Here is a 26,726-nt window from a genome sequence, read left to right as displayed (position 1 = left end):
TTCCTACCCTATTACCTCTGTGAGCCATGCAGACAATGAGTAGTCCGTGATCTTCTGAGCATCAAAACAACACCTAAAGCAGCAATGTAATTTCATATTACGGCCAAAATGCTGAATTATTTAATCCGAACCACAATGTACTTTGCTTATACATCTGAAAAAAGAAAGAAAGAAAGAAAGAAAAAATAGGGTATGATGAAACAGAAAACTCTCTTTGTGGTTTTTTGTATATCATCCTTGCCACTTTCATAATTAGAGGACATAGGCTACCATTAAAGTCAATTGCAAAGTTCTCGTTGACTTCAGTAGATGTAAACCAGGCATTAATATTATGCTTTTCAGTTTTCTTGAGGTTTAAACACCCCATAAAATAAATTTACAGATGAACTAGTAAATGTACACTTACAAAGAAACCTCCTAAGGAGTCCCTGAAGCCATATTTTTAAATGCTGCCATTCATTTGGTTCCTATCGACCAGATTAAGGGACTGTCAAACAAGGGTGCATAGATCAAGAGCTGCAATAAGAAATGCTGAAAATACACTCCAGAAGTCTAAGCTCAAAAATATCATTTGACATACTTGACAAAATGGACTTAGAAGAGGGTTTCAAGTTATGTGACATGTTTCACGAGCACAAAAAACCCTATCTATTTATTTATCTGCCTATCCATTTCACTGATCTGTAAATGAAAACATGTACAGTAGACGCAGCTATTTTTTTTTTTTTTTTTTCCAGGAACCCTTTCAAAACCACTCACATAAAAATACAAGAAAAGCTAATTGAGAAAGAGAGTCTAACTGATGAGAAGTCAGAAACACTACCATCCGGAGCTGACATTTTCTTCTATACAACTATGTGCCCATTGGGCATAATTTTTGATCTTGCAGACTTTCCACATGTAAAACTCCAATTGACTTCAGTGCAAATGAATGAACTGCAGGATCTAATTAAGCCTGATGAGGTTTGAAAAACAATCTCATACGCTGCCTGAACATTTCCATGAATTACAAAAATTTTCAAGATACTTTGCCTAGCTCATTGCCAAATAAGCATCTGCAAATATTTAGAAGGATAATGTGTAAATATAAATATAAGGTGAGCATTAGATGATAAGCAGATAGAAGGAGCTAACAGTTACCTGAACTGACTTGATGAAGGCTTTATTAATGGAACATCATACATGACATTACCATACAAAGAGTGGTGAATGATGGATGACATTTGCATAATAATCTTGCACTACTGACACGAGCAGAAAGGCCCTTTTGACAATTAATAACCACTTGGGAAATGTTTGCCTATTACCACACAGAAGCATGGTAGGAGAGGCAGGGATATTGTCCAGCTTTCCAGGGTAGAATTCAACCACCTCAACTTGTTTTCTTTTTCTACCACATCCTGATTCACTCAGGAAAAGCCTTGCTACATGTGAGCTTCTCTACATGTGAGCTGGAGTTCTGCAGTTGCCATCCATCAATTCTGCTCAGTGCTGATTCATCTCCGAAGCAGATACATGCTAGATGTATGGCCAAAACCATATGAGAATAGACGGCATACTCACAAAACTCGAGTCCGTGTTACAATGCAAACATGTTTTGGAAGCAAAACGAGGCTGCAGAAATCAGCCTTTTATTCTTAATTTTTGTAAACTGATCCTTGTAAATTCAGTGTTACCTTAACATGGTGTTCTCCATATACCTGCTGTTACAAAACTAATGAACCTTACCTGTTCTGCATTCAGATGTGGAGTACTCAGTACAGGAGAGACATGAAACTCTTGGAGCACATCCAGAGGAGGGCCACAAAAATAATCCAAGGGATGGAACTTCTCTTCTATGAGGACAGACTGAGAGAGCTGGGGCTGTTCAGCATGGAGAAGAGAAGGCTCTGAGGTGACCCAAGAGCATTTCTTTCAGTATCTATAGGGGAGCTGTAAGAAAGAAGGGGACACTCTTCAGCAGGGTTCGTTGTGATAGGACAAGGGGAAATAACTTCAAACTAAAAGAGGAGAGATTTAGACTGGATGTAAGAAAGAAGTTATTTGCAACAAGGGTGATGAGGCAGTGGCACAGGTTGCCCAGAGAGGTGGTGGATGCCCCATCCACCCAAGGTCTGGCTGGATGGGGCTCTGAGCACCTGATGGAGCTGTAGGTGACCCTGTTCATTGCAGGGGAACTGGACCAGATGGCCTTTAAGGGTCCCTTCCAACTCAAATGATTCTATGATTCTAAGACTATTTCCACTATGTGGCATCATACCCACAGAGGGCCACCATCTGGGATGGTGCCCTCAGGCCCACACAGACTAACAGAGAGACTGATGGCAAAGAATCACAGAATGGTGGGCTAACTGAGGTTGACAGGACCTTAGGAGTTCATGTGGTCCACACCCCAGTCATAATAGGACTAATGTCTACATTATGTTTGGCTCCCAAGGCCTTCTTGGCCATTCTTTATGTCCATTCAGGAAATTGGCAAAGAAATCGTGCTGAAGGCTGGCCAACAAATGATAAAATTTGAGAGCCCCACATTTCCTTTAAGGGCAACAGGGACAGGCTGCAGCTCCAAGTAAAGGCCAGGGGCAATACCAGAGGGGTCACTTCCAGCCCAGCCACTGGTGCACCCAGCTGGTGACTGCTCAGCCATTCTGTGAGGACGATGTATGGAAAGTCTGAGCGTGGAAAGGAGCTGTGTGAGGCAGAGAAGATGAAATCTCTGGAAATATTTGCTGTTAGGTCTTAGTAAATCTCTATGGAATATTTGGTAACTGTGTTTTTTTCCACTTCTTGAAACAGTCGACCAAATTTGAAAAGCTTTGTGGAGATGGCAAAAGACATATACCTGATTCAAAGGAAGAGAAAGGTCTGTCTTTGCTCTGAAACCTCTTAAAACTCAGGGTCGCATTATTATTATTTCTTAAGTAGAATAACAATTTTGTTGTTGCTGTTTTGTTTTTTTTTTTTTTTTTTTTTAACCAGCCTTCTTATAAGAAGTTAAATCACTTTGACTAATACTTAAAAAAAAAAAAAAAATTCTAGAGAATGACACCCCATATAAATATATTTGACCCAAATGTGAGTTTGGCTAAGTTCTAAACTGAGAACAGAATCTTATAGCAGAAAACATTAGAAAAACTTCCTCAGGGGCAGAGCTGCCCATCCTGCCTGCAATACTGTTTGTTAAGCACTCTGGAATCCGTAGACACGAACAGAACCATGTAACCAAAGCTTCTGGTCTGCATTGCCCCACTCCCTCTTTCTGCTGCAGTAACTTACTGTTAATTATTGTTATGAACCACAGCTGGCTGGTGGGAGCACCAGGCAAGCATGCTTTCCTCTGGAACTAAACTCCGGGAAAAGAAAAAATTCTGAATATGCATTGCATCAGGATTAAAGACAAATTCTGAAGTTTGCTTCCAGAGAAAATGCTGGTGCATTCAAAGCCTATTAAGGTACAGGGGAGGGAGTGCCAAAGGACGAGAGCACTCCGCAAATACAGCTGCAATTCCATGAAGTCAGAGCAAGCAGCCCACAAGATGAAGTAAGTAAGGGATGCAGTGTAACAGCCCATAAAAAAAAACGGATCTTGCTGTTGAAACCATTTGGACCACGAGACCCAAAAACTGATGATATTAAACATAAAAAATACAGCCGTTGTCTTCAGGTCAGGTTTTAATTGTGGATTTTATCTTACAGCTCTAAATCCCAATTGTTAAAATGTTTCCTCTACTGTAATTATTATTAAGGTATTTCTTTTTAGGCTTCCAGTATGGGACATCACTTACTGGTAAGGGATCACGGGTGAACTGTCCAACCTGTCATACTGAGCAGAAAGTTTGCCACTGATTTCAAAGAGCTGAGATTTTTACCTGCAGGAAATCAAGGTAAGTGGGAAATAATACACATTTTATCCAATTAAAAAGCGAAGCTCATGCATTTTCAGGTTCTCAGCCCACAGACATTTCCTTTTTCTGTCAGAAAAATACAGTTGGGAGGATATGTAACGTAAAGTACAAAAAAGGTGCTGTAACACAGAGAAGGCCAAGGGGGCCAAGGCTGTAAATTCCTTCCATCGACATGGTAATCTGTATTTGTAAAAGGCCAATATTGAGCAGGCAGCGAAAACAGAAATGCATAACCACATCACATTGTTCCACTGCCAAAAACATTCATACTAATTTCCACCATCAAACGCACAGTATGATTACTTAAAGGGTTGTTGTTTTTTTTTTTTTTAACCAATCCAACTTATAAAAACAAAATCCTCAAGATGGTGTAACTTCACATTTTCATATTCTGTAACATGAATATCCATCAAATTGGCAACAATCCCTACCTTGTGTACAAGCCTCCTTCAGGGTCATTAATGTGGAATCAACTCCTTGCAGTAAGTAAACACTTTTTTTCCTTGGTTTTTATGTTGAAAATTGAAAATTAATCTTGCAAGTCATGTTGAACCAGGAAAACAGGGTTGACAAAGCAAGCACTGTAGTCTGATATCTTTTATTAGGCCAACTTAGAGTTCAAAAATATGCAAGCCTCCTTGACCACACACAAGTTCATGTATGCAGAACTCCAGGCTGGACCCATAAAATGGATTAAACTACTTGCTTTGTCACTCCATATATATATATACACACACAGTATATGTATGTACATACACAGTATATAATGAACACGCATATACATTTTCAAGGCTTCAGAATAAACTGTTCTTTGATGCAGCTTTAAAATAACAGCTCTGAAGGACTTCTGCTGGTTGGCATGTAACCATGCTATGGGTCAATGGGTTCCATAAAGAAAATGAGCAGTGCACACAACAAATCCTACTTCTGATTCCTAATGAGTTGTAATTCCTATGCAAAAACTCACGACTCCTGCTAACTGCTAAATATTATTAGCAGTTCCTTGCTTTTAATGGTAATAGTGAGAATAGCTGGCAATATGCTAATATAATAGGAATAATAATGTAATTCACACCAAGCTTTGTAGAAAGAACAATAAAGAAGGTTACTAAACTTACAACTATAACACTTCAGAATGTCCTCTGCAAGTAAAACCCTCTGTAAATGGATATGTCTCTCCTGCACAAGAATTCAAGTGTTTGTAATGTTGCTACGTGTCCAGAGCAAGGTGTGTGCATAACCTGCTCACCTCTGCTTTTCCTCCCACAAGCATGTATAAAGATCACCGCCCAGCTCTTCAGCAGCCCTCCATCCAGAGGATGAGTCATCTGCCTGCACAACAGAAGGGCACTGGTGGGAGATCTATTCCAAAGAGTATGCAAAGAATTACAGGAACGAAAGGAATTGCTCTTCTTTCTTCAAGTTCTGGTGACTGGGAAACTCCTTAACGGTGTTTCATTAAAAGGGCAGTCATGCCAGTAAAAGCTAGCTCTGCTAGGACAAAAACTGAAGAAGCAGTGCCTTTCTGCAGCGTCAAACCTCTGTGCCACTACCCTCAGCACTGCTTCCCAAGTGTGAGTATCAGCACTTGTGTGGCATCTCTGCATCCCTCATCTGCTGGAATTCAGCCAGCATGGGCTGTGGCAGCACCTTGTATTCTAGTTGTGTATGCCTTGATAAGGGCTGGTGGATCTAATCTCCTTACATCAAAGGTGGCTCTGATGCAGGCTGCTAACTCATTCTGAGTGCATTTGAGGCCGTGGCTAAGTATTTGAAGACTCATTCCTGTATAATAAAGGCTGTTTGTGACCAAAGAGCATCGCAGATTTGCTGAAGAGCTTTGTCTACCTCAAGTAATACATTAATGGTCTCCTAACATTCAAGGATGATCAACATTTTGATCCTCTTACCGGTGAACTGGGTCTTGGGGAAAAAAAAACTATTGGTAAGTGGATATACTGATTCATAAGAAACCTGAAACCACCTTTAGAATACATTTAAGATGTTGCCTCAGAGTCACCCTATCCACCTGAAAATAATATGGAGGATTAGACATAAAAGCTAGGACTTTATTTATCCATGAGCTGAGGTAATGGCTACTAAAAATGTGGATTTCATTGACAGATGACTTAGTGAACGTGATGACAGCAGCTCAAACGTGGCTCCATTAAAGATAAAAGTAACATGCTTAAATCTCATGAGAAGGGATTTTTTTCTTATTGGTAGAGTATGTATGTCAAGACCTTTAGAAACCTAAGAACCACATAATGAGAAAATAACGAAGAATCAGCACTCGTAAGTGTCTGACTGAAGTTCCCACTAAATGGGCTTTGATAGATCATTTTTCTCCTGGCAACAAAGACACCAGAAGGATTGTCTGGATTGTAGCTCTTACTGCAACCTATGATGAAAAACACTTCCTATAGCCAAGTAGAAATCCACAGAGAGGACTTTCTCCCTAGAAATAGCCACGCATTTTTGCACTTCTAGAGTGAATCTAGTCCAGAGGTATCATCTGAGAACATCAGCACCATCAGAGGCACCATCAGAGGCAGAGGAGATGCCAAAACAATACTGGACAAAAATATTGAGCCACTGTGTTCCTTGAAGACAGTTTAACCGGTGACTGGAAAGATACTGAAGAACTAAAACCAAAAATGAGTTACGCTTTTGGTTGTGAGAGCTCAGCCTGCATTGTTGCAGAGCCAGCTGTACAAACTTTGCAGCCTTTCCTTGTGCAGCTGGCACCAGTGAGGGTGGCTGAAAGGCGAGCTGAGAGCTGCCCCCCTTCCTCTGTGGGATTCAGTGACAGCTGACTACTGCTACTGTACGGGTCTCCTGGAAACACTGACCTTAGTGACAGTGATGGCCTTTTTTGGCCCTCAGTATCAGCCCTCCCATTAACAGGGCACTAAAGGTGAGATCTGTTTGGTCACTGGAGAGACAGACAATTCTAGCATGTCACGGAATCATAAAAGAAATGCCAAAAACACATAAGATGAATAATTCCCCAGAATTATCTACTCCTTACCACTGACAATAAACGTTGCCTAAGGTGACACACTCCGGTGCAAATATTCATAGAATCATTTTGGTCAGAAAAAAACCTCTACGTTGATCATCAGGTCCAACTGCTAATCCCGTACTGCAGGCATCTACATTTAGATCACAAGAATTCCACCCTAGATATTTGCATTTTGGAAGTAGAACGCAATGTGACGTGGATGCACTTGTCAGTTGATATTATCATGTCTTCCACGTTACAAAGACTGGCTATTTTGACTTCCAGATCTTCTCCAGGCATTCACAATGAATGCCAAACTGCACATTTGGGAGGATACTGGCCTATTTCTTAAGAGTGGAACACTGATTATGGCCACAGCATTGTACTTCATTAGCATCTGTTAGTATGTTAATATGCAACTATGAAGTTCAGTAGTAACAAACTATCCCTCACTATAAATCCAGGCAAACACCAGTGCTGATCTACTTCTTTGACAAGGAATCAAAGGACAAAGACTTGCAGAACTGGAGCTGCTTTCCACCCATGCATTGAGTCCTGCGCTGAGAAAGGATATGCTGTGTTTTATCAGACTTGGAGAAAAATGTGCTTTTTATCTTGCTTTACAACAAGATTACTCCACAATAGTTTCCTAAGGAAAAACAAAGAGTAGGCAGGTGAGAGGCAGAGCTGTTCCATGTGAACAAAGAGATGAGAAAGGGGTATAATTGAGGCTCCTACTTCCAGTTCCTACTGTGGAAGCTACCAAACTGCTGTAAAGTCCTTCTTAAAGACATTTATTATATTATTCCAATCATTTTTCCAAGGTAGAGTAGGCCTACAGATCTCATTTGATACATTCACAAGGAATTAGCACTAATTAATGATGAAGGGTATAATAAATAAATCTGCTAATCTGACCAGATGTAATTAGATAAGAATGAGATGAACTGAGTTGAAATGTCTCTAAACTCCATTGGTTGCACTGACTAACTTGATCACAAAGGGCACTTAGACACCCAGCTCACATGTGAACACCTACACTTACCCCAAATACCTAAAATCTTTCTGAGGCTTCACAACTTGCACTGCTAGATGAGTGAGTATTCCAGACCAGCTTAGTAATGAACTAAATGATCTTAGAAAATGCAGGAAGAGTCTGAAAACAAAGGTAGACAACTCTACTGAATGAGAATAAGGCTCTACACTTAGGCAACACATAGAAAGTGAGGGACAATAGGCTAAGAAGCAGTTAACAAAAAAAATATGCTAGGATTATAGCTGAATAATCTGAAGATGATTCACCAATGTTGTATTGTTATGGGGAAAAAAAAAAGCAGTCATAATAGTAGGATGCATGATGGGAAGTACGCCTTACAAGGCATGTTAAGGAATCTTTCCATTCAGTTTGGCATGGATTGCATTGCTCAAAGCTTTGGGCACTGTACATTGAAAGAGATGTGGAATAAAAGCAAAGCTGTAAGTGGGGCTGGAGGTCAAGAAAAATAAGTTATTCGCAAACTACTTTAGGTCAAGAAACAAAAGATATAGCAAGAGACTTGCAGCAAGAGGTTCAGGTTATAGAGCAGGCTTGTTCAGTTAACATGCACATGTCAAAAATAGTTTTCTGAAATGATTAAGCACTGGAGTACACTATTGAAATCTCCATTCTCAGAAGTCTTAAATAGCAAGTTTGTAAAATATCTGTTAAGGAGAATATAGGTATATATCATTCTGCCTTGTTCAGATGGAAGGAGAAGATGGATTCTATAACTGAGTGGTAACAATAAATCCTAGAAATACAGAAATAAAAATCTGACTTGCCTTTGTCAACAAGTGTAGCGTATCCAGAATTAGAAACACTCTGACTTATTTCATTCTTCCAAATAAAGCCAGCTGGTAACATTACCTGTTCTTAAGACAACAAAAACATTCTTTTAAATGGACATGTTTTAAAAACAGATGACCAGTTAAGTACTTAAAAAAAAAAAAAAAGTAACTACACATCAACATCATTGCTAAATATGAACGCACAAACCAAGCAATATTTTAACATTTACTGTATAAAAATCAGAGTTGTATTTACAGTCACATGAACTACCTGGCATAGTAAACACATGCATATTCCATAGTAAATACCACACAGTACGTGCAATATCATGCAGTGTTTTTGTGTCTTTTTAAGCTGCTTGTAAGCTCCCTGAAACAAAGATACCAAAGAACATTTTCTGACTTGAAGGAACGAAGCAGCAGCATCTCTGCCATATGTAAAGATCACTTTCCTTTTCCTCAGCGCCTTCCCTGTAGACTGATGTTAGCACAGATCCAGAAGTATGACTTCATTCTTTGATCTTTTAAAAACAGATGGGCTGGGGATCACCATGAAAACTGCAGCTTCTTAATCTTCTAACATAACTGCTAAGTCCATGTACCTTCTTAGAAATCGTGCCAGTTGTTTGCACTGAGTTAAGGCAATTTTCTGGCATTAAATTTCAACGACTCTGGCTGAAGGTCAAAAATACTTGTAACTTGTTGTAGAAGGCCCCAGCATATCCCCGTATTTCTGTGGGGTCTGTGACAAAGTTATGGAGTGTTCCAGCAAAGCAATGTTCAGAAGTAGAAGTGTAAACGTGGCAATTCACATTTTAAAGCTACGTGTTCTTTTGCATCTGAACAGAAGAACAAATCACCTGTTGCCCTCCTGCAATGAATTATCACCTCACTGCTATCTATTTCTTCAGTTTTTACCAAGGTTTAGAATTCAGCTGAGTTTTCCAATTCCCTTTCACATCAGACATTCTTATCTATATCACAGTACTTCAGGTAAAAAGCCAGTGTAAATGGTGTTATTCATGGCCTGCAAACCGCTGTAGTTAAATACATACAATGGCTCTTCTATCAGCCTCAGGAAAATGCTCTTCAAAACTGCTGGTTAGCACATTGGTCACTTATATACTGAATCTAAAAGGGCGCTCATGCGTGCCACCAGGATTTAATATCCGTGAGTCCATAAATTGACAAGCTCATCAGATGCATCAGTTCACAGTAGAATTCCCATGCTGATGTTGGCTTCCATAAGCCACCAAACAGCAATACAGAAGCCAGCAGATCCACGGCAGGCGCTGTCATCTGGAGCTCCATCAGCAACGCCATCAGTAGCCACAGGTTAGCATGGACAGGTTAGCTCTGTCTTCTGGCTCTGTCAAAAACATGATCAGGATTTGTCTACACAAGGTGCCCTGGAAAATCAATCTGGGTCAGCTGAGTAAACTATATTGGATTTAAGCTCTGTGTAAGTTTTCATATTTATGAGTGTTGGGTGTTTAACACTATTCAGTGTTTTAACATTATTTAGTATATCTGAATTTGAAAACTATCAACTTTCCTACCTTACGGAGATGAGTTTTTGATGCCAAGAACTCCAGCACTGGTAGGTTCTTAACAGGGACTTGCAAGCAAGATTTATTCAGGTGTAGGAGAGGCTCTGTGTAAATCCACAGTTCTTAACTAACCTGCAAGAAGAATGATGGTAATAATGAGAGAATTGATAGTCAGCAGCCAAGAAGCTCATCTCTGTATACAGGGTTATAACAGGAGACATTTGGGTGCTAAATATTTAGACAGTGCCCTGCTGACATCGAGTTTTCCTAAAATTCAAGTTCATGGGGCACTGTCAACATGGTGGTTTTGCCCCTCTTTCCATAATAATTTATACAGACCAGAAGTGACTTACACAACCGAAACAAAAAGCAAAACTACTTAACTTGCCAATATACATCTAAAATACAGATGTCTACATCTGACCTGTCAGATCACACTGTACATAAAAGTATATTTCTCTGTACAATTCCCCTCCAGCACAGATTAGATGGATTATGCACTCAAAATATGTATTTTTCTTCTGTGTATATAAAGCAGTGTGATATGACATGAAATACACACTGTACACTTCTGGAGACAAATTACATTAATGTATACTGAATTTTCCATTAGCCTAATATTTGTTTCACTTTGGCATGCCCTACTATAGATGATTGAGTTAATGGGTGCAGGTTTCAGATCTCTGGATGCACATATGTTTTACATCCCCCGCCCCTGTGCAGATCATAGAATCATTAATGTTGGGAAGACTTCTAAGGTCATCCAGCCCAACTGTCAGTGCATCACCACCATGCCCACTAACTGCATCCCTCAGTGCCACATCCACACTGTACTTGAACACCTCCAAGGTTGGTGACTTCACCACTTCCCTGGGCACTTTTTTTTAACATATCTGAACGAAAGTAATATTTTAATATTTTGCTTTTGGTTTGTTCCAGAGATCCAAATGTTTTCTCTTTTTTTCTTACAACTAACCTCTGAAGGTCGCTCGTTGTGTTCGCCATTGTCTCAAGACACTACATTCAGCTGCAGAAAGGACAGAGGGAGAAAAAGCTCTAGGGCAGTGTCTCACATAAGACTGCTCTAGAAACTCACCTGCCCTTACCGTGATACCTTGTAAACTTTGCCAGACGTTCCTCAGCTCATGAGCCCCACTCCTCCAGCACAACCTCAGCCAGGCTGATGCCTCCGTTCACAGACAGTGCATTCACCAGGGGCCATAACTTGGCAATTGCTGATCCATGCTCTTTATCAAAGCTTAAATTATGTGCAGCTAGTCTTTTTGGATGAGACTAGGTGGTGACATACTAATCTAGTTTCCTTCTGTAACAGGATAACAGATGGGAGAAGCAGGAGGTGTCATATCTTGACTGTTATTGACACTGACGTGCATTATTCTTCTACCCTAGACAGAAAACACAGTTTAGAGGAAAATAATATAGGATGAGTACAAAATGGTTATGAAGCCATTCACCAGAAGCATTTATCAACAGAGAATTGTTGAAATTGAAGGCTGTATAAGAGTAAGTCTGGGATTTCTCAATATTTTCATTACCAACCAAAAGGATGGAAGATAAAATACGCTTATTCATTGTTGCAAATAGTTCCAAGCTAAGAGAAGATGCCAGCTCACTGGAAAATGGGACTGAAACTCTGATGATCTTGACAAATTGGAGAAATAGTCTTGGGGGCTGTTTGAGACACAGCAAAAGAAAGATTGGATGAGCTCAAAAAGGAGAGATCAGAATAATCAGAGGTCAAAAGCCATCACCTCTGTGAAATAAAAAAGACTGGTATGGTTTAGTCTAGAGATTACAGAAAATATGCCAAGAGAACAGTGGTTAAACACTGACACAGATTGCACAGAAGGGTGTGAAATCCCCATCCCTGGATGTCTTTAGGAACAGGCTAACATCTGTCCAGCAAAACAAATGGACAGCAGGTCAAGGGGGCTTAGGGAGAGGCTGAATCATCTCCAAGCTGATCCTGTCATCCTGTCATCCAGGATCCAGTCACTCTGCATCTTCTAAAAAAATTTGTTGGAAGTAGCCGTTGTTTAGAAGAATCGTACAAAGACCAGCATTTCTCATTCAGCATCCTCAGGGTTGAATGAACCTGAGCTTTTTGGTTGTTAGAAATTCAGTAAGTCCGCTAGCTCTCAGAGTTCACTGCGCTAAAGCTAAGGCAGTCAGACAGCCTGCTTTTATAATGCTTCCATTGAATAAATTTGCAAAGCTGCTACCTAGAGTCCACATTATTGCTCAGCGCCACTTTGTTAATTTGGAATCCAGATCTGGTGACTGATTTAGGAAAACAGTTCAGCTAATCCCCGGTGAATAGAAATCCTCAGCCTAAGACTGTATGGCTCACCAGATTCCCACATGTGCAAATGCAGCAGTTGCCTTGCAAAGGGAGGCTGAAATATCCAGTACAAACCTCAGGGGGGGTTCACATGACATGCAGGAGCTCCAAAAAGCAGAGGTAGAGACAATTGCAACCTGCACATGCCTACATGCAGAACAACTTTTGTGTACATGGAAAGTGCACATATGTATTCTAGAAAACAGTTCTGTCAGGAGAACATGCAGAGTTAAAAATTATAATTCTGCTAACCTGCCTTGCCTAGTTTCTTTGGTCAGTGAATACAATTAGCATGTATACTCCCATGATAGCAACAATCTATATATTTTAAACTGTTTTCACGTAATTGCCTTCTGCATGATAAAACAGAAACATGTCTGTCATTACAGGAAAGCTGTGCAGATTGCCTTCTGGCTCTCACGTAGCCCTGGGCTGACCTATTGGCCTTTGGGAAACAGTACGAGGCCCACATATTCCCTCAGATTTGGTAGCAGGTGGGCTAGGATAGTCCTGAGATGCTCAGAGAGGCCAGTCAGGGGTATGTTATACATTGTGCCTGCTCCTGCAGTAGCCATTCAAACTCAGAAGCAAATAAGTAAATGTAATTTAATTTAAATATATATATATACATATATATATATATCTTTATTATTATTATTATTATTATTATTATTATTAGGAATACAAAGAAAATTGATTATTCCTCAGGGTTTTTATAGAGACTTAGTAATTGCTTTCTAAGGAGTCCTTCTGAGTGGCACTGCCTTCCTGCTTTAGTAGGGGTTGGACTCCATGGTCTCCAGAGGTCCCTTCCAAGCCCTACAGTTCTGCGACTCTGCATTAGAGAACAGCTTGAGTGCAAGTAAGAGTAGCTCCTACTGTAGCCCAGTGCAGAACTTCCACCCAACCACTTCAGAGGAATCCCCCTGATAGGGTTCTTGCATCATCTCACATCATTTACAACAAGAGCTTTGAGAACACTGTGTCAGCTGTCCAGTTGTTGACTTGAATGCAATCATGGTACCTCAGGTACACGTCATCCTTTCTTCATTCTTGCTGGGCCTTCCCATCCCATCCTCATCCCATAGCATTTTTTTTTTTTTTTGTATGGGATTAATCTTGAAGACTATTGGTACCTTTCCAGCAGGCCAATGCTTCTCTCTTATTCTCAGGAGGGCCAAGATTTACCCCCACACCATCTAAATGCACTTGCATACTTACACCAGCCAAAGAGAAACAACTGCTCAGGATTCGGTTTGCCCAATGATCCCAGGTGACAATGAAGGACTTGAGTCCTACATAAGAAACCAAGTACCAAGGAATTCAGGGTGTTCTCCAGTGCATGCCAGTCTCACATGATAAATTTAGCCAACATTTCTGAACTTACTGATTTAAGTGCATGGTGGTGATGGATTGAAACTGATGGTCTTGGAGGTCTTTTCCGATCTCTGTGATTCTTTGAGTGGGCTTGGCAGTGATGCGTTGATGGTTGGACTTGATGGTCTTAGAGGAATTTTCCAACTCTACACATTGCTGGTCTGTTTCCTGTAATCTGTAGGTACATATATAAAGCAAGGCTACAAGTAGGCAAAGATATATGTAGATTGTGTTGACTAAATTATAGAGCTTGCATCATCAGGTGCACTACACTCAATGTTAGCTATAACGAATGGCAAGCTGCATTTGCTGAAATAAGGTGGTGATTAAGTGATGAGCAAATATTTTCTGAATATCATTTTACACTGACACACTTTTAATAACAAACAAGGCATCTTTTTCATGTAACATTTTATAATTTTTATCTGTCTTGCTTCTAACCTCATCCTGTCTGGGCTATAATGCGATGACCACATATTGGGAACGTGCTGCAACTCACTGGAAGCTAACAGAACTGCTGCAGGGAGTAGGGTGCCTTCTGGGTCCCCAGAAAATGATCATTCCCAAAGGAATGCTTCGAAACTAAGCAGGCAGCATACAGACAGGAGCAGGGGCTGGGGCACCGTGCTTACACAGCCGTGACTCCCCAGCCGCAAATAGGCACGCTGCCTCAAACCACTTCCATTTGTATCTGCACGGACGGATCTCAGAGATATTGAGCAACGTTTCTCTGTGCATTAGCCCTTCAGTACGCAAATCCTCCCCGTTTCTCTTCCCGGAATTCCCCCTAGAGCAGTTACTAATTAGAGGCAGAGAAGCAGCATTAACTTATCTATTAAAACGATGAAATGTAAATTCAGATGGATGCAGAGAAACACTTTTTCTCTATTTACTCTTAATTTACATCTCGATGAGTCAAATCCCCACAGTCTCATCGCCAAGCCAAACAAATTCATCAGCGATTGAAGTCGCCCCGTGGGATCGTGCAGCACCACGCACGTCTTCAGTGAGCGCTATTGAGAAGGTGCGCCAAGAGCTCCACCGGCTCGCAACGTGCGGGCACTGGGGGGCGGCTGATGTCCCGGGGAACGGGGAGGGCTTACAAAACCCGCTGACATAAAAAGGGAGGAAAGCAGCAGGTGTAGAGAAAACAGAAGGAGCCGACGTTAGCAGCTGGAGGCAAAATACTGATTTTTTCCATCCAGGAGACGCGAAGACGCGGCCGCTCCTCGGGCAGAGAGAACGCGGCGCTCCCTTCCCTTTCCTTTCCTTCCCCTTTCCCGCAGCTCCCGCCCAGAGCCGCCGGTGTGGCCGAGCCGCAGCCGGGGGCCGGGAGGAGCTCTGAGCCCGACGGCGTCCCGTCCGCCCCGCCCGGCCCCCAGGTGCGGCTTCAGCCTCCGCCCTGTACGCTTCGGCCCGGCCGGCGCTGCTGTCGATGCTCCTCGCTCTCAGACCGTCCCATCACACTCCTAAGCACCGTTTCGACTGCCCCACACCATCCTAGCGCTGTCCTCCTGGAGCGAACCCCTCCGGATGCCCTGATTGCGAGGGTCCCCGCGGCCCGGGACAACCACGGGGGGGAGGGGGAAAAAGGGGAGGGGGGGCCACACAGCTTCCAGCCCAGGTGCGGTGTTTGCAGTTTCCACGTCCAGTTTCCACGCCTAGGACAAACTCTCTCGGGGTGTCAACTTCGCAGAAAATGGCCGAACGCGAATTTTTTTTCTGCGTTTGCACTCGTTTTGCATTTCCCCCTCCCGCAAAGTCGGGGCTGAAGCCAGGAGATAAAGAAGCGCTGAGCGGCCCGGGATAGGCAGGGAGGGAGTGGGGAGGTGAAGGCAGAACCCCGGCTCCGGCCGCAGCCCTGGGGGGGACACGGAGAGCTCCGGGGGCAGCGACCGCTGCGCGGGTGTCTGCGGGGAGAGATAAGGGCCGGGCCCGAGAAACTGTGACAATGAAATAGCGAGAAGCGGGGATCGCTTGGAAGCAGCTGCAGCTCCGCCGGGTCGCTCAGAGAGGGGCGGGGGGCCAGCGAGCGCACCTGGCAGCGGGACGTGGGGCAGAGGGACATGGGGACAGGGGGGAGGAGGATATGGAGACGGGGGAATATAGGGACAAGGGGATATAGGGACAGGGGGGAGGAGGATATGGGGACGGGATGGAAGGAGGACATGGGGACAGGAGGATATAGGGACAAGGGGATATAGGAATATTAGGAACGGGTGGACATGGGGACAGGAGGATATAGGGACAGGGGGATACAGGGACACAAGGACACGGAGATTTGGGGACACGGGGACAGTGGCAGCGGGGAGAGGGAGCCCGACGGGCAGAGCGGGAGCAAAACTGAAAGTCCCAAATCGCCCCAACACGCGTTTGTCGGTGCGATGCTGGGGGGTGAAATGAACGGAATTCACTCACAGCCTCTGAAAGTTGTGTGTTGTCTTGCTGTTCTGTCTTTTCTTTTCTTTTCTTTTCTTTTCTTTTCTTTTCTTTTCTTTTCTTTTCTTTTCTTTTCTTTTCTTTTCCCTTTCCTTTCCTTTCCTTTCCTTTCCTTTCCTTTCCTTTCCTTTCCTTTCCTTTCCTTTCCTTTCCTTTCCTTTCCTTTCCTTTCCTTTCCTTTCCTTTCCTTTCCTTTCCTTTCCTTTCCTTTCCTTTCCTTTCCTTTCCTTTCCTTTCCTTTCCTTTCCTTTCTTTCCTTTTTCCCCCTGGCTTTTTAGGCAGCCGGGAGTTACTTTCCGCGTCGCTGTCGCTACGGTTTACGTATTTTCAGCGCACCGCAAAGTTTCCATCGGTGAAATCCCCGCACTCCCCCGCAGCCGCTCAGCTGTGGGGACGCCGGGACCCGCCCGGAGCAGCAGCACAGCCCGGCCACGGGCGGCCCCGCCGCCACTCCCCGCGGTGTCCCCGCGATGTCCCTATGCCGGTACCGGCACGGGGCACCCGCAGCCCCGAGGAAACCACGCCGGGACTCAAAGCCGCTCGGAAGACGGTTGTTGGTTGCTTTAGTTTTTGTTTGTTGGTTTTTTTTTATTGTTGTTGTTTCTTTTTTTCTTTCCCCCAGCGGTATTGCAGTCTTTTCTGACTGTCTGAAGATTTTCTTTTTTGTCTTTTTTTTTTTTTCTCTTTTTTTCCTTTCCTTTTTTTTTTTTTTTTTTTTTTTTTTTCGGTTAATTGCTTTTGAGATCCTGCTAAAAGGTATCCGTCGTTTTTCTTTCAGCGTTAAGCAACTCTCCGTGCGCCGGGGCAAATCGAAGTCTCGGGACGTGCAGCGCGCTCAGCATTTGCGTTCGGTATTTTTAACGACGGCACTGAAAATCGCCGCATTTAATCGTGCCAAAATAAGGGGATAACGCGGTCATCGGCCACCTCAGCTCACACCAAATCTACGCCAAGTTTAGGGGGGAGGCGAAACGCGCAGCGCCGGGGGAGGGAAGGGGGCACGAAATGAGGGGCGTGGGGATATCTGCGAGGAGAAACGCGTCAGAAAACGGAGGGACAGTAAGGTGCCATGGAGGGGACGAGGAGGGTAATGGGGCTGGAGAGGGGGAGGGCTGTGGCACCGGGGTTTGGTTCGCGTCGTCAGGGAGAGCTCGGGGCTGGGGAACGAAAAGGAAAAAGGGAGCGGGCGGCCGGGGTTGTGCGTGAGGCTCCGGGACATCGGCTCGGGGACGGCGCAAAGGGAAGGAAAGGGAAGAAATGTGGGAAAAGGACAGAAAGAAAGAGGAGGGAAGGAAGGTAGAAAGAAATACAAAGAAAGAAGGAAAGAGAGAAATAAAAAGAAAGACGGAAAGAAAGAAAAAGAAGGAAAGAAAGAAAAAGAAGGAAAAGACAAAACGCTGGGAAAGTGCTATACCAGCGCAGGTTATTGAGGTTTTTCGCTAAAGGCTGTCACGAACTGCAGAACATATATATATACATATACATATATATATATATATATATATAAAACCTCCCTCAGCCGCTCGTGACGAGCACGTTTCCAAGCCTCCGCCGCTAACGTACACAGAACCAAGGCTACGGCTGACACTTCCCAGCTACGTAGGAAAAAAAAAAACAAAAAACAAAAACCCAACCTCGACTCAATTCCAAACAACGACTTTACCCTCGGCCAGCCCCCGCCGCTCAGCTCTCCCCGCCCCGAGCCCTTCCCGCGGCCCCCGCAGCGCTCATAGGGCCGCACCGCCCCGCGCCCCTCCCGCCCCGCGGCCGTTCGCTTTGCGATGCGAGGGCTGGGAGCGACCCTGCGGGGATCCCGAGCGGCGCTCGGCCCGGCCCTAACAACAACCTGCTCGCCTACACGCGACGGGGGCTGAAATAATAATTACGGAATGACGCCGTTCGAGATGCACAAAAAGTTTCCAGACCGAAAGAAAAAAAAAAAATATATATATATATATATAATGTGAAAAAAAGCTCCACGCTCTCGGTAGAAGCGCCTCTTCGCTTCGACGCGCGGACCGCATCCATCGCTCTGTGGCTTTCCCAACACGTCTCTTTCTGAGCCCATCCCGTCAGTTTAACCGTGCGGGGCCGGAGGGGTCGGAGCGGCGCCGGATCCCCCCGGGGCAGCGGTGGAGCGCAGCGGGGCGCGGGGCGGGGCGGGGCGGCGGCGGCGCGGCCGGAGCCCTTCCTCGGCCCTCCGAGCTCTTCTTTTCTTTTTTCTTTTCTTTTTCTTTTCTTTTCTTTTCTTTTCTTTTCTTTTCTTTTCTTTTCTTTTCTTTTCTTTTCTTTTCTTTTCTTTTCTTTTCTTTTCTTTTCTTTTCTTTTCTTTTCTTTTCTTTTCTTTTCTTTTCTTTTCTTTTCTTTTCTTTTCCCATTCCTCTCCTCTCCTCTCCTCTCCTCTCCTCTCCTCTCCTCTCCTCTCCTCTCCTCTCCTCTCCTCTCCTCTCCTCTCCTCTCCTCTCCTCTCCTCTCCTCTCCTCTCCTCTCCTCTCCTCTCCTCTTTTTCCCATTCCTTTTTATTTTTTTTCTATCCCCCCTCCGCCCCCCCCGCGCATCCCTGCGTTTCCCGACGTTACACCGCGATTTTTCCATCACATCAAAGGGAGGTTTTTATTTTATTTTATTTTATTTTTTAATATATAATTTTTTAAAGCGCTTTGAAAATCGTACAGGCGTTGACGCTCCGCTCCGTTTGGCGGTCCCCGAGCCCGGCCGCAAAGCGCGCTCCTGGAAAACGGCGTTGGGACCGCGGAGCATCGCCCCCAAATGCCCACAGTCACCGCCGCCAGAGCCCCCTCCGCTTCAGGAGGAGCTGGGGAAGCTGCTGATGCCCAGCATCACAGAGAGGGCTGGAAAAAGTTTTGTTTTTATAAAAATGGGGAAGGAAATGGGATTCGATCTCTCCATCCCCATCGGCGCGTCCCGATAAGGTCCGAAAAGTTCGCAAAGAGAGGACGAGAAGTGAAAGCTCCCCACCCCCAGTCCCATGGGCACGGGGAGGCAGAGGAGCGAGGGAGGCTGAAGGCTTCTTCCCAAAAGAGGGAGTTCCTGAGGTCATTTCAGCCTTTTCATCAGTGTGGATGTAAAGGAAAGCTCAGCGGCCGGGAGCTGCCCCGAAGTACCCGGCACTGCGCCCGCTGTGCCACGCCGGGGCAAGCCGTGAGGCCCGAGGGTGGCAGCCCGCTGTGCGACCGCTGCCGCTTCTGTGTCACACAGCGGGCGGAACAGCGAGAAGCGGGAGGGAGGTCGGGGGAGGCGGGGGGGGGAGATCAGATCAGCTCCTTGATCTGTCCCAGAGGAAAGCAGCCCGCGGCCCGTGGTGACTTTTGCCTATGATGCATTTAGTGGGCAGGGAGCGGTCGGTGTGCCTTCGGGAAGAGACGTGAGGCTCTGAGAACGTCGGAGGGGAGGGTGGGGAGGGAAGAGAGAAAGAAAGACGAAAGAGAAAAGAAAGAAGAGAGAAAGAGAGAAGGAGAGAGAGAGAGAGAGAGAGAGAGAGAGAGAGAGAGAAAGAGAGAGAGAGAAAGAAAGAAAGAAAGAAAGAAAGAAAGAAAGAAAGAAAGAAAGAAAGAAAGAAAGAAAGAAAGAAAGAAAGAAAGAAAGAAAGAAAGAAAGAAAGAGAAAGAAAAAAAAAAAGAAAAAAAAGAAAGAAAAAAAAAAAAGGAAAGAAAGAAAGAAGGAAAGAAAGAGATTTAAGAAAAAGCACCCTGAACCTAACGCAGCCCTTCCCCTCACGGCTCGCTCCACGCTCACTGCAGCACCCTTCTTCTCACCAAAACCGACCCCAATTAATGCATTCCCGGTGCCTCACGCTCCCTTTCCCCGTACACTTGCGAGCACAGCGCGCTGCCTGCCCGCCCTCCGCCCGGCCCCGAGCTCTCCCCGCAGGCTCTCCGGTCCCGGCCTCTCCCATCGGCCCCGTCCGGCCCCGGGGCAGCTGGAGGAGCGCATTTCGGGCTGCGGTTTTGACTTCCCGCACAAAAAAACTCTCCGTCTTTTCAGTGACACCGCGCGCTGTCCGCCTTCGAACCGGGAGATATTCGTTCGTTTTCTTTCTTTCCGTAACGACGAGGAGGGAGCGGGATCCGGAGGGCGCAGCCCGAGCCAGGAGCCACGGGAAGCCGCTTTCATTTCATTCCTCCGGAGCCGTCCGGGAGCGGCACCGAGCCCCGCTGCCCCATCGCCGTGGGCCGCGCGCGTTCCGCAGGGACTCTTCTCCCGAAAACCCCGAAGCGCGATGAAATCCACCGTCTTTCGGGAGGGGAAATCCGCACGTCTCACGCGGGCGGCTCGGGGGGGAATCCCAGCTCCCGCCCTGCCCGGCCCGAGCCCGCTCGGCCTCGCCCCGCTGTCGGCGGGAGGGCAGCGCCCCGAGGCCGGGGGAGGACCGAAGCCTCCGCCCGCACGGGGCACGTCGGCCTGCGGCCCCGCGACCGCGGACAGCCGGGTCCCGCGGGGCCGGGCCGGGTCTGGACGGTGCGCCGCGTGGAACGGAGGCCGGCACCGCTCGGGAACGCGTTCCCTCGCCCCGACCGCGGGGGAAGGCCCTCCTCTCGTGTTTGCAGTTTTCTTTGTTTACATTCACTTTAGAAAACATTGGCCCGTGGCCAGCAAAGTGCGCTCGCGTTTCTCGGTGGAAAGCCGAAAGCGATCCGGCCCGAGCGGCTCCGCGCTGCCCGTCCTCCCCCCGATCCCGCCGGGGTCGGGGAGCAGCGCGCTGCCGGCCGGCTGCACCTGCGAAGGGCACGGGTCGCTCCTCGCCGCTCGGCCTCCCCGGCCCCGGCCTCCCCGAGGCCGCAACAGGTTTCTCTGCGCGCACCGCCTCCCGCTGCGGGCTGCGGGGCGGCGCCGAGCCGCGCCGTGCCGCACCGCACCGAGCGGAGCCGCGCCGTGCCGCCCGCCCCGGCACACGGAGCCGCGGGGCGCGGCCCGGGAGGGGGGGGCCGGCGGGTGCCCGAGGTCGCGCGTGTGCGCCGGGCTGTTCGCCGTGTCGCCCCCCCTCCCCGTCCCCGTCCCCGCGGCCCGTCCCCCGGCGAGGAGCGAGTGCCGCCGCTCCGCCTTCTCCTTTTCGCAATGTTGACGCAATCTATAAATAGTGGAACAAAAGGAGCAACTTCCTCGCAGCTTTGCTGAAACTGCACAAAAAAGGCAACCGGGGGGGTGGGGGGCGTTATTTTGATTTGATTTTTTCGCCACCGCTTTCAAAAGCGAAGCCTCCTTCCCCCTCCCCCCGCCGCTCTCTCGCTACTGGAAGATTACAGATCCGTGCGCGATTATTTTTTGATTCCTCGTTGTCTGCTGCGCTGGCACCGTCCTGCGAGCGGCGGAGCGGCTCGGCGCCGGGCTTCCCCCGCTGACAGTAAGTGCCGGGCGGGGAGGGCCGGGGGGAGGCGGGAGGCGCTCCCCGCCCGCCGCGCCGCGCCGCACCGCGGGCCGAACCCCTCTCCCCACGCGCGGCTCCGCGCCCCCACGCGCAGCTCCCGCGCCCGGCGGGGTGCTTTTATCGGCGCGGTGGGGGTGTTCACGCGTCTTCCCCTTTCTCTTCCTCCTCCCGCCGCGCTCAGCGGGAGGTGGGGGGGATGCTGGTCACGATCACGCGTGTCCCAAACACCCCCCTGCCCCCCCAACCCCCCGCGGAGGGAGAATTACATCATCCCTTCTGTAGTGATGCTACCTTAGCGTGCGCGCACCCGACACCTCGGGAGCGCGCATCCTCCCTTCTCGGAGGCGCGCGTTCCCCCCCACCCCGGCTCGGGCTCGGAGAAAGGCGCGCCCCCGCGCTCACACACACCCGCGCCGCCGAGTGTTTACAGTGCTGCCCCAGCCGTATTGTGACGTCGATTGAGCGACAGCGCGCCTGGCCAATGGGACGCCGAGGCCCCGCCCACCCCTCTCTCTCTCTCTCTCTCTCCCCCCCTCCCTCCCCCGCTCTGTGCGCGGCTGTCACGCTCCGCGCGCGCCGGCGCGCGTCCGCGGTTGGCGCGCCCCACGCTGGTGCTCCTAAGCTCGGGGTGCGGGAAAACAGCAAAAATGCTTTCTTTTTTTCTTTTTTCTTTTTTTTTTTTTTTCCCCCCCTTTTTTTCCTTTTAACCCCGCGCAAAGATAACAGCGCCTACTTACCCGCTTGCAAAGCCCGTAGCAAAGATCAAAAAAAAAAAAAGTGGTTTTTTTTTTTTTTTTTTTTTTTTTTACACTTTTGAAACTTGTTGCGAGTTTAAGGCAGCAGTGCAAAATTCTCCCCCGAGCGGGCACCGGCTTAGTGCGGGATTTAGGCAACCGCCCGGCCCTGCTCGGCAGCGCACGGAGTTTTTAATGTGTTAATGGCTCGGGGTGGCTTCAAAGAGCGTTGCTGTTTTGAAGTCCAGGTGTTTCTATTTGCGCAGAAAATCGAGCGGGGAGCTCTGAGCTCCTACTGTTACTAAAGTTAAAAGGAAACAAAGTTGAGCTGCTAAGTCGGCAGTCTGGAATGAGTCAATAGTGTCTCCTTTGTCCTGCTAGGTTGTAGCTCCGCTCCGTTTCCTCCGCTCCAGCGAGCGAGCGTTTCGCCCCTCGCCTGAATTCTCGGTACATTCTGTACGCATCTCCCCCTCGCTAAGCGCCCCGGCAGCGGGGCTCAGAGGGGTCGAAGCCTCTCCGCGCTGCGGCTGCGGCTCGGGGCAGCGGGACGGCGCCGTGCAGGGCCGTGGGCTGAGCCAGCCGCCGTGCCGCAGCGCTCCGGGCGCGGTCAGCAAAGGGCCCTCGCGGGTTGGCACAGACGTCGCCCGCTCGCTTCTCGTTTCCCCGCGTCTGTTTTGCTTTTTGATCGCCCCAGTTGCGTACGCGGCTACGTTACGGCCGTCCCTTCTCGTACGCGGCTTGAAAAAGGCCGTCCCTGCGACCGTGCCCAATACTTCAATTCTTTAAATATATTTTAGCTCTTCGCTCCCGGCTCTCTCCAGAAATGCCGCCTCGCAGGTCCTGCTAGTCACACGCGGTTTTCCCCTGTGGCCGTGAAGGCCTCGGCCGCGAGTTCCTAAAGCTTTCGTTTCGAGCTCGCAACGCTTCCCTTCCGCCCCACCGCTAAGGCCGGCCCCGGGTCGGGAACGCGGCTGCGGGCAGCGCTGCCCCCCCGGCCCCGCGGCAGCCCCCGCGTCCTGCTCTGCGCCGACAAGCAGCGCCGTGCGGAGTTAACGAGGCTGCCGCTTTTGGGGAGCCCGCACCCGGCCCGTCTGAGCTCCGAGGTGTCCCCTCCGGATGGCCGAACTGTTTAACGGCGGAAAAACGCAGCGCTTGTTGGTGATGGGGAAGGTGAGGGCAGAAAAAAAAGAAAAAAAAGTTTTAAAAAATGGAGCCTGAGGCACAGAAGGAGCGGCACGGATCCAGCTGTCCTTTTATAGTAAGTGGTGTTTTATAGAAAGTGGGAAAGGAGAGAGAAGTGCCTCCCTTCCCGCAGCAGGACAGGGATGGTGCAGCCCTTCTCATCGCATTCCTGGAGGAATCTGCACGCAGCTCTCGGTTCTTCTCATTTCTGGAAACGAGAAGTGTCGTTCTCAGCAGTTCCTCCTCTTGAGCCCTACTGCCGGGTCCTGCCTCACCCTCCATGGTGCTGAGGGATCTCTATAGAACAGTTTTCGAGCTTAGCATTCGTGCTTCATAAAAAGTCGTAAGTGACAGCTTTGATGAGTAGTTTCTCTAAGTGCAGTTAACATTCTTCATACTGCGTATGTGTAAATGCTGTTAGTTAACCGGGGCGTTGCTTTAGAACGTGTACAAAGGAGGCACCCAGCACAGACCGAAAGCAAACTCTCAGCCCAGGTCAGAGCCACAAATATATCAAATATAAAGGATGGCAGCACGTTAGGAAACCTGCAGTAGTTCATCAGGTGAGAAACAGGCGCTTCAGACTGCACGAAGAATTAAAAAAGAGATGTGCAGAAAAGGAGGCAGCGTTAGCTGGCAAAAAAGGATATGAAAACAACTGTACTTTTTCAGGGCTCTTCATATCCTTGTTTCTGGCTCAATGTGCTACGTGCACGAACATCCTTTCTTATAAAAGAATAAATTTCACAAAGATCCCACTGTATGGCAGTGTACTGATTGGCTGTCACAGCCCCTGGCTAAATATTAATGTTGGTCGCTTTTCCAAGTCAAATCTATGAGCCACTCTATCTGGAGAACTTGAAATCTCTACCCGCAAGTGAAACTCCAGTACGGTGCTTTTCTGACTTGCACGTTGTCTGTCCGTGTTTATAAAGATTTCCTCAGTAAATTGCTTTTCGTTTGACAATATTTTTTCTTCATGTGTTGCTTAGGGAAATATCAGGCGGTCTCTTTTGATCTGAGCCTTGGTTTGTTGAAGTTTTACAATGCTAAGCAGCGTGACAAACACTCAGGACTAACCAGAAGGAGCTCCCCATCGGTGCAACCCCTTTGGTTTCACAACCCCTTGCAAGCTTAGAGCTATGATTTACATAGCAGTGAGGGAAAATGAAAATGAGGAGGCAGCCCATTGCGCCGTGTATTTTCTCCTAATGCAGACTAGATTAAACCTGGCCTGTGCCACGAGAACAGCAAAAGGTGAGAGCAAAGGCGAGCAAAGGATCCTCCCTCGTAACGACACGCACGGTTAATGTTCTCTTCACCCAAGATAGTAAACCAGACCCAAAACGGGAAGGAGGATCTGGGCTATTCTTTCACCTCCCTCCCCACCCCCAGGCTCTGAGCCGTGGAGGAAGGATCGAGTTGCACTATTTTAAAGCTGGAGCAGCATGTGCACCTCCTCGGTACAGTGAGAGCACTGGGAGCAAAGCTCTCAGGGCTCCCTGCTCCCGGGGCTGTGTCTTATCCACAGAGCCAGCCTCCAATTCCCCTCCAAGTTCCCTTGCAAACGTACAATATTTGCAGGGATGTAAACAAATAAGAAAGTTATTAAGCTGACTTACCTTTGGCACGTGGCTTTGAAAGCTTCCTGCTCGACGCAAGTCACAAAAGCCATGCTGTCACAGTAGCTCAGCACTGCAGGTAAAGTCGACCTGTAAATGAATGAAATAAAGAAATCGAGTGCCTTTGCCTAATTTCCTAAGCTTAAATAAACTGGATCGATTAGCATGTTGAAAAATATCATTGCTATGTCTTTCTTCCCACCACCTGAGTGCAGATGATTTCAAGTTACACCACACAGCTGATGTTAGATCTGTGCCAAGGTAGGAGACGGATGATGGTTTGGAATGGAAGTTTAGGTTAGGGCCATAATTCTGTCCCTGCCTCCAAACTTTTAAGATCAGGACAGTTAAAGCTGTCCTACCCCTCACTGGACCAAAGAGATGAAATATGCATACAGGATCTCCATGCCCATGTGTGTTAAGGAACTGCAGAAGGAAGCCACGAGCCTTCCTCTGTGTTGGAACAGGGAAAGTTCTGGGGAGCAGTAGGAGATCCAGCACAAAGCACTGAATAGATTCTAGTGCCTAACTCAGTGGTCGATAGCCCTGCCCATGGCAGGGAGCTGGAACTGGATGCTCTTTGAGATCCCTTCCAACCCAAGCCATTCTGTGACTCTGATTCTATGATTCCAGGCTGTATAAAAGTACACAGAGATGAGAGAAGCTGTATAATCATGGGGTGACAAGATACGAACGGTTTAACCTTGTCTTAGCCACTTCTACCTGGGCTCTGTGAGTTTTAAAAGGAGCAAAATCTCAGTCAAGGCTTAAAAATACATTGAGCTCTACAGATAAAAAGCTGTATGTCACATTCAGCTACCCTTAATGTAGTGGTGAAAAATACCCAATTTTAACATACAGACTGGCAGACATTTCATTTGAAAGCAGGAATTAAAATAATGACAGGTTGTGTCACGTGAGAACACATTTACCAGCAAAACTGTCCTTTTCTGGTGCATGAAAGTCAACCATACGGAGAGAGAGGCTGCTGGAAATATACAAGGGGCACAAAAATGGAGGGAAAGATGAGGATTTGAATGGAAGATGCTAAGTTTGATGACCAGAGCGTTCAGCAAGGCTGTTACCCTCTTTACTTTCTAATGCTGTGCAAATGAATTCTCTTGCAAATCAAAGGTTCTGCCTCTCTGTGCCCCTGAGGTCATTCGTGACCATGTCCTGACCCTGGCAGTCTGCAGTGGTCCTCAGCACAGGCACACACCTCCCTAACCACTGCAGCCCATGTCTGCTGTGCATTGCATGCTGCTTCCCACTTCTTTGTTTTTATTTTACAAATCTATTTTTAAAAATCCTTTTATGTATTTCTGCATCTTTCCTTGC

At 47.2% G+C, this 26,726-nt stretch overlaps 1 protein-coding gene and 1 long non-coding RNA gene across 5 annotated transcripts in view; one reads left to right on the top strand and one right to left on the bottom strand.

Moving 5' to 3' along the window:
- Nucleotides 1–26,726, bottom strand: part of LOC116244209 (uncharacterized) — an 83,267-nt gene that overhangs the window by 14,511 nt on the left and 42,030 nt on the right. For 2 of the 4 annotated variants that reach the window (XR_016462140.1, XR_016462141.1), the window contains one exon: nt 24,946–25,478. Coding sequence is in view for 1 of the 4 variants with exons in the window: in XM_090132134.1 (XP_089988260.1) it covers nt 11,688–11,692; nt 13,870–13,943; nt 14,036–14,200; nt 25,389–25,478 (334 nt within the window). In the remaining 3 variants the exon portion in view is untranslated. Of the gene's footprint in view, nt 1–15; nt 155–1,728; nt 1,933–3,785; nt 5,234–8,726; nt 8,821–10,295; nt 10,419–11,262; nt 11,314–11,382; nt 11,693–13,869; nt 13,944–14,035; nt 14,201–24,945; nt 25,479–26,726 lie in introns of those variants that run through there. The other 2 variants (XM_090132134.1, XR_016462138.1) reach the window with 2 other exon arrangements.
- Nucleotides 21,427–26,726, top strand: part of LOC116244116 (uncharacterized) — an 84,793-nt gene continuing 79,493 nt past the window's right edge. The window contains exon 1 of the long non-coding RNA XR_016462158.1: nt 21,427–21,826. This is a non-coding gene — a long non-coding RNA (uncharacterized LOC116244116). The remainder of the gene's footprint in view (nt 21,827–26,726) is intronic.

Source organism: Phasianus colchicus, chromosome 1 (assembly GCF_987193195.1).
Source record: "Phasianus colchicus chromosome 1, bPhaCol1.hap1.1, whole genome shotgun sequence".
Lineage (NCBI taxonomy): Eukaryota > Metazoa > Chordata > Aves > Galliformes > Phasianidae > Phasianus > Phasianus colchicus.
This window is presented reverse-complemented; position numbering and strand designations above follow the sequence as displayed.